This window comes from Phasianus colchicus, chromosome 28 (assembly GCF_987193195.1).
Source record: "Phasianus colchicus chromosome 28, bPhaCol1.hap1.1, whole genome shotgun sequence".
Classification (NCBI taxonomy): Eukaryota; Metazoa; Chordata; class Aves; order Galliformes; family Phasianidae; genus Phasianus; species Phasianus colchicus.
The window spans coordinates 2,027,442-2,035,569 of NC_143463.1; the positions used below are offsets into that span (position 1 = coordinate 2,027,442).

Here is an 8,128-nt window from a genome sequence, read left to right on the forward strand (position 1 = left end):
CTTTTTCTTAGGGGCATCAGGGAGGAGGTCTGTGGAAATCTGTTTTTGCTTCTGTTTGCAGGGAGGTATTTTTTCCCTCTGTGCTCCCACATCAGTATAACTGATAGTGTCAGTATAACTGATAGACAAGAAGTGACTGGTGCCAGTCCCACCAGCTTCTGCCAGAAATCCTGTTGCTGGAAATCTCACAGCTACCTGTAAGACACTGTGCGGTGTGGGTTGGTGCTGTTTGTGCTCCCTTGTCCTGCAAATAAGAGGTAGAAAACTAAGCATGCAATGAAGTCCGTCCCGTTAGACTGTCCTGAGGGCTGCAAAAGAGGCAGAACCCAGGTTTTGGGGCTGCAGCCCTATGATCTTAGAGACCACAGCAACTGCAGAAAAGAGCATGGGGATCAATGAGAGCACTGGGGATGCTGCAGAGCTGAAAGATCTGGTATAGAGAAGGTGCACCTAGCAGGATGCTGCTGTTTAAAGGGTGGAGGATGGTGCTCTGATAGAGGCTGCTGGTACTGAGACTTTGACCTCCAGACTAGCCGAACAGAAAAAAATATATATATTAAAGACTGCTAATTGGGAAAGCTAAATGCAGTTTGTAGCTCAGCAACAAGAATCTTATTGGCATGGGGTTATGGAGGCCCTGAGAACCCTTAACTGCAGGTTGCTGTAAGGTTTAACTTGCAGGTCTGGCTGTTGTTGGCCAGAACTGGGATGTGCATGCATATATAGATGCATATTTATGTGTATCTATAGTAGATAAAACAGGTATTTGTACATTCCTCCATGAGCTCCTACATCTGGTATGAATTTAATATATTTTTCCTGATGTGACGTCCAGCTAAATGGCAGCCACCAAGCAGCAGAACCTGGTCCTAAGATGGCGTCAAAATCAAGATGGCATCAAAATCAAGATGGCTGCCACCATGTGTGTGTGTGGGGAAACGCCTTCCCGCTCAGAGGGAAAGGAGGCGTGGCCTGTCCCACCAGCCAATCACAACGTGTTGTGACCGGAAGGGGGCGGGGCCTGTGGAGGAAATGTGTCTGGTGGGCGGGGCAGCACCTCAGGGCTGCGTCCCTCAGCGCCGGGCGGTGTTATGGCGTGGGGCTGAGCAGCCGGGTGCCGCCTGCTCGTGGCGTCCCTGTGTGAAACGAGGGGTGGCAGATGAGAACAGGCCGTGGGATGGAGGAAAAGCTGGGCGCTGGAGGGGCGGCTGTGCCCTGTGGGTGTGCGTGGATGTGAGCAGGCTGTGCGTGGTGCTCCCACAGCAGCCGTTCTGTCCGACGGGAGGAAGCTGAAGGTGAATGGGCCTCAATGCTGTGCCCGGCCCCACTGCCCTCCCGCACACCTCCCTGCCGTGCTGTGCACACAGAGCCACGGCCCTGCTGGCATCGGCATGCAGCCACCGCTCAGCGCTCCGTCTGTGGTGTTTGCAGATCCATTCACGGAGCTCTTGGAAGGGAAGATCTCTTGGAAGAAACTCCTCACCTTCCTCCTCTTCAGCTTCATCTTCAGCTTCTGCCTCTTCGCTTCTCTTCGTCAGATCAGGACTCCCGAGCCAGAGGATAACAATTCTTATCTTCCCACTGAAAGATCCCAAACTGGAAGTACCTGCACCCCGCCGAAGAGCGAGCGCAGGCTGACCATCCTGCTGTGGACGTGGCCCTTCGGACAGCGCTTCACTTTTAGCGACTGCTCAGAGCTCTTTGACACCCCGAACTGCCACTTCACCGCCAACCGCAGCTGGTCCCAAAAGGCAGATGCTGTGATTATGCATCACAGGGATGTGTGTGGGGACGGAGCGAGGCTGGCCCGGCTCCCCAGACTCCCATCCCAGCGCTGGATCTGGTTCAACATGGAGTCCCCGAGTCACTCTCCAAACTTAGGTGCCATGAACCACCTCTTCAACCTGACTATGTCATACCGGAGAGACTCGGACATCTTCACCCCCTATGGGGAGCTGCAGCTGCTCAGCCAGCCCCAGCCCTTCAGCATCCCACCCAAGACCAAGATGGTGGCCTGGGTGGTCAGCAATTGGAGACCAAGCTCCCACCGGGTGAAGTACTACGAAGAGCTGAAGAAACACATCCCCGTGGATGTGTACGGGCGGCATCACTTGCCCCTGCCCATGGACATGCTCCACCAAACTGTGTCCCAGTACAACTTCTACTTGGCCTTTGAGAACTCACAGCACGAAGACTACATCACGGAGAAGCTCTGGAGGAATGCCCTGTTCTCTGGCACCATCCCTGTTGTTCTGGGGCCGCCTCGAGAAAACTACGAGCACTTCTTGCCCCCTGACTCCTTCATCCATGTCGACGACTTTGCCAGCGCCGGTGAACTGGCTCAGTACCTGCAGGAACTGAGCAGGGACACCGAGAGGTACCAGCGCTACTTCCAGTGGCGCAAGTGGCTGAAACCCGTGCTGGGGGTCAGCTGGGCCATGCAAGTCTGCAGAGCCTGTCGCTTCCTGCAGAGGACAGAGGCCAGCTACCACGTCGTGCCCAATCTGTCCAAGTGGTTTGTGTAACAGCTGTTTGCTCAGCTCTCTGCTGCGTTGTGATCTTTTTGTCCTCGCTGGATGGTTGCAGTTTTGAAGGCTGATTGAATGTGGTGGAGCCAGAAGGACGAGAGGAGCTATGAAACAAGCAGTAATGGGGAAGCGTTTTGGTGTTGGGTGTGCCTTTGTCTTACTAGAGAATAGACTGCCAGGTAGAGTAGGACATTGTATTTTGCCAATGCATTAGGTACCTGAATGTTACGCTGGCTGCAGCTCAGTCTTTGCAGAAGCTCAGAGCAAAATGCTCTTTTTTTTTTTTTTTTTTTAACTTCCAGTCTCTGAAAACAGTTCTGGATGGACTCCACTGATTGTAAGGCAGAAGCAAGGGGTAGAGAGGGGAAGGTGGAGAATCAATTTATACAGTCGTAAATCTGCTTCAAGGACTTTGTACTGTGCAAAGCTGCAGCTGGAAGGGGTGGCCGTGCTGTGCAGCTCCTCCCTCCTGACCTCTCTTTGCCTCAGGCTCTGCCTTTAGGGTGCTGCATCAGGATGCTCAGCAGGCAGGAGGCTGCTGTCCTTATTTTACAAGTCTGTTTTTTGGACAGCTTAGTGAGACAGCGTGAATGTGGGGAAGGATCTGACAGGGGCACACTGGTGTGGGTAAAGTGACACGGATGGCTCTGAAAGCGCAGTGAAGTTTTCACACGTGCAGCACCCTATGGCAAGGAAATGCTGAGCACAGCTGTGTCACGGGCTGCCTCCTCCTGTGTGCCCAAACATCCCAACTTCTGCCATCAGCTGATGGCCGTGCTCCAGGCCACGCATTACAAACACCTTTTTGTGTTTGACCTTTATTGAACTTCCTGCTGCTTTCCAGGTCATGCTACTGGAAAGTTTACTTTCCAACTGGGGAGCCCCACTGCATGGAGATAAGCTGCATGGAGACAGCCCAAGCTCCCTGCTGCCACCTCCGGACATCCAGCTTGTCTTCCTGACTGCTGCTGAGCCCTGAGCAGAGGTTTCCAAAGGTCTGTTGTAGCCCCAGGATGTTTCCACGAGGAAAGTCAGCTCCAAGTCCAGCGATGCATATAGAGACACAATTGTTTTCTCCATCAGCACCATTTAGTAAAGATTTTCCTCTGCATTTCCTTGCACAGTCATTCTGTGGCTGATGACCCACCAGCAAGACCTTGTCTTTAGCACTGTCGCCTGTTTATTTTCTCTCTCTGCTTTGCAGATTGGTTGAATATACTGAGCATCACAAGCCTAAGAATAAATCCTTCACTCTGAAATCTGAACTTTAATCCCTCCTCTATTTCCCATCTTTCTGATGGTACCCATCTAGATGGGGCCTCACCAACGCTGCTTCGTTTCTTGAAGAGCCTTTGCTGGATCTTAGCAAAGAAATTCACACAGAGAAACATGCCACATCTTCCTTGGCCGTGTGCTTGCTGACTGCTTCAAAGAAGAGCAAAATATTTGTGAAGCAACCTTCTCTATTGCCAAATATTTGTCCATGCTTCTGCTCCTGCCTTGCCTGCCTGCAGACACACACCTTTCCTTTATCTCCTAGATGCACTGACCGACGTGGTGTTTTCCCATCTCTAAGCCCTTCAGGTCCTGAGCAGCTGGAGAAATGTAAGATGTTAATGCTGTTGACTGAGCTGAGATAGATGTGATTAGAAAGAACTAATATTCTGCAGGTGAGCGGCTTCTTCCTGCCAAGGAAAGGCTGGCAGGGACATGGGAACGTCAGGACAAAATCCAGCATGAAACTTCCCCTCCTCAGTGACATGGAGGCACACACAGGCTGAGTTCCTTATGGGATGAGAAAGCTGACACCACAGTTGGGAAACTCTGGAAGGGGCGACTTAATCGAAGGAAACATCTGGATGGCTGCGCCGCGGGGCCTGGGACTGGTTTTTCCCATCTGCACCCACTTGGGAAAATGCCATACGTCAGTGTGAGGGGCTCCTTCAGTCCCTGCTCCCCCCAAATCCTCCCCTGCCTTCACCCAAAGGTGATAGGAGCCGGGCTGAAATGTTCTCAGCTGATGCTTTTGGGTAGAGATGGTCTGAAAAACAAAGGGGAGAGGTTTGCTTCCCGAAAAGGAGAGCAAGAGGCTGATCCTCATGGGGAAGTGGAGAAAGAATAACGTAAAAAAGTTGAGTTTTTGGAGCAGGATCTAAGCAGACGGTTGCAATCTAAGGCAGGAGGTGGTCAGCCTTCCTCGGTACCAGCTGGCATGGCATGGTGTGGGCTTCTGTCCCTCCTCTGGGACATCCCTGTCCCCTCATGGCCTGGAAGAATGCAGTGTCCCCTGACTCCAAGTATTTTCAGCATCCTAGAAAATATCCCCATGGCTCCGCTGAGCTTCCTACCCATGGAACCTTTGCTCTGTAGGGCTACCAGGAGTGGAGAGGAAAGGCAGAGCGTGAGAGAAAAAGAAATCCCCATGTAGTGCAGCATTGCAGGTAGGGATGGGAAGAGAAATGGCTGAAACAAACCAAAACTCTGAAAACACAGGAGATGGAGCCCTCCGAGCTTCATCCCTGCCAGTTTTGTCCTGAGTGCACGAAGGAACCTGAACCAACCCCAACCCCAAACCTCTGCTTTCCAGCTTTCCTGAGCCTATGGGCAGACACCCGTCCCATTTCTCAGCTGTTTCCTTTTCTACTTAAAAACATGTCGGGGCTTTACAGCTGGCACCAGCCAGTGAAAATCCCCCACATCCAAGCAAGCAACACACTCCTCAACCCCAAGAAATGGCACTCAAAATCCCTTCAGCCCAACCCAGGAGCATGACCTGTCTGTACTTTGTCACCTGCAAACATTATTTTCTTTCTGGATGAGTCAGAGTTTCCAAGCAGCCCTCTCCAATTTGATCATTAAAACTTCACTTTGTCTTTGGTTTTTGGTGTTTTTTTTTCCTTTCTCTTCTATTTTTTTCGGGCAGGCCAGCAGCAGGATCACAGTTTTTGGAGCACACACCCCCCCCAACACTCCCGCGCACGCGGGCGCAGATGGAGATTTATGAGCCTCAAAAGATGCTTCGTAAAATATTTACAGAGCAGAGCTTCAGGGGCGAGTGGTTGAGTCGGCCACGAGATGTCAGATCTCTGGGTGGCACGACGGGGGGAAGATAAACAGACCTTTTTTTCCATTCCTGAAAAACTGCTATAAACTTTTTTGGGTTCAACGGCGTTTTCGCCTGTTCCCTTCTGCCCATGGAAAGAGGCAGACACCTGGGGCCAATGGGTGGTAAAGATGGAACGAACAAGTGCTGCTTGGATGAGTGGTTGAGGGCTGAACTTGGCTGGGATTCCATATTGCAACGTTTCTCCCAAGGCAAAATATTAACCACCATCGTCATCGTCTTAATACGAGGAGCAACAAAACCACAGCCAACGCTGCTGCTGACGGCGAGTTGTTTTCCCTATAAAACTTTTCTAACCTCAGCTCTGCTTCCGGATGAGCAAATGAAACACGTTTCTGGCTGACCTTATCAAAACCTCGCATTCTCTTTCTCCCCGTCTTTCCTTTAAAAAAAAATTTTTTTTTTTTTTGGACCTGATTTTGCCAGAATTGGTGCATCCCTACGGGACACGTCAGCTTTGAGCCAACCCAAGTGGAAGAGCCTTCATGCGGAGGCGATGAGGACAATTATTTCTGTGGCCAAACCAGTACAGACTCATACAGACAACAACCCAGCCCTGGTAATGTTTTAAATCAGTGATTCCACATCAGTGTATCTTTGTGATGATGGAATGATACAAACAGGGGCTGTTGGCGGATGCACATGGAGGTTTCTGCAGGAAATGGGAAAATAAAGTCGAGCTCCATCCGCCCCTTTAGCCTGCAGAGAGCCACATGGACCCTCTCTGCTCTTTCAAGAGAAAACCCACATTTCCCATGCTCGTCCCCATCCCCACGTTGGGGACTTAATGCCACACCTCAATGACTCGCTCGGAGGCAGCAGTAAGTTGAAAACCCCACGGAAATCGACACAACCACAGAGAAATCAATATAATTCTCCTTTTATTTTCACTTTATCGTGAGTATGTAACAGCATCACACCCGAGTTTATGTTTGTTTAAAAAAAATAATATCATACTGCATTTTTTTTTTTTTCCCCCAACGTTTAGAATAAATGGTAAAAATGTAATAAATGTAAACTGCACTTGGCACCATTTGGATCAATAAATAAAATCTTAAAAAAAAAAAAAACAAAAAAAAAAACCACAGAGAGAGAGAAAGAACGCGTTACATAGATGGCACACTATGGTATCTAAATAAATAACATAAGTTACTTCGAATAAATAGGGAGTATCTAAAATATAGATGCATTGCATCAACTTCTGCAGATGGTCGGACAGAGCCGACAATACCAGAGGGGAAATGGGGTTGCACCAATGGCATTGAGTGGTGACATGGGGACGTGGGGTTATGGGGATGTGGGGATGTGGGGATGTGGGGATATGGGGATGCTGGGGACATGGGGATGTGGGGATGGGGCTGCCTCCTCCCGCGCTCACCCTTCTCCTGCCCATGGCTGCCAAATCTCTCCTTTTTTTTTCCTTTTTCTTCCCTTCTTTTCTTCCTCTTGGGCCTCAACTCGGAGGTTCTGCCTTGTTTAACCAAGAACAAAACCATGTGGTGGCCCTATTTATGAAGAGATGGTGGCTGAGGTCTCGAATACCGCCGAAAAACCATTTGTCTTGATAAACTGGGAGAAATGATTTCTTCCCAGCACATTTCTGAACCTGTTTAAATAAAGGACTCAACGTTTGCCAGTGCTTTCACCGAGTGGAAACAATGATGTTAGGCCCATTCCCCCTCACCGATACCAAATCGGGAGTGCGCCCATGTTGGCAAATGGGATCCCGACTGATGCAAGTGACAGGCGGAGCCGAACCAGAGCCAGAGCCGGAGTTACCCAAACACTGCACAGCCATATGGGGATGTGTATAGTAAAACACAATGAAACGTCCCATAACTCATTATCAGAGAGTCGGGATAACATAACACTCATATTTTGCGCTGTCACAACCACTGGAATAGTTCTAAACATCTTGTCGTCGTTTCCAGCCCTCGTCTCCTGCCTTGGGTGATGGGCAAGCTGCAGGGTTGAAGATGCCCCAAAAATCCCAAAAACACCACCCAACAGATGTTGCACACCGTTATTAGCAATCAGTAACGCATGGGGTGATGAGGAAGAGAGCCAGATGAGATTGCGCCGTAGCTTTGAGCGGGGAATTTTCCATCCTTTTGCCTTTTCTGCATTGTAGACATTCTTCCAGACAGCTCCAGCTCCTATTACAGCGGAGAGGGCTGTAGAAATGGAAAGCATTAAGGGAAAGAGCGGCGGTTCTATTGGAACCACATTTCCTTGCTCAGGCATTGCGGGACAGGACGATGCTCCCGGAGCTGGAGGACACACGTGTCCCCAAGAGGACAACCCTGAGTGACACGCACAAAAGCGACACGCAAGCAAAAGCCACGGTTGGGTGATGGCCGCGTTGGCCCTGCTCGTCCCCCGGGTGTTGTGTGGCTGCACAGTGCAGCTGCAGCCCAGATGCACTCCTCGAACCATCACACGCTGCCAACGTCAGCCACTTCCCCCGCACCTCTGC

The 8,128-nt window shown here is 50.4% G+C and overlaps 1 protein-coding gene across 1 annotated transcript; it reads left to right on the forward strand.

Moving 5' to 3' along the window:
- Positions 1 to 970: 970 nt before the first annotated feature.
- Positions 971 to 6,733, forward strand: FUT6 (fucosyltransferase 6). Its single transcript, XM_031604641.2, has one exon. The coding sequence runs from the start codon at positions 1,392 to 1,394 to the stop codon at positions 2,523 to 2,525; it is 1,134 nt and encodes a 377-aa protein (XP_031460501.2). The 5' UTR covers positions 971 to 1,391; the 3' UTR covers positions 2,526 to 6,733.
- The last annotated feature ends 1,395 nt before the right edge of the window (positions 6,734 to 8,128 follow it).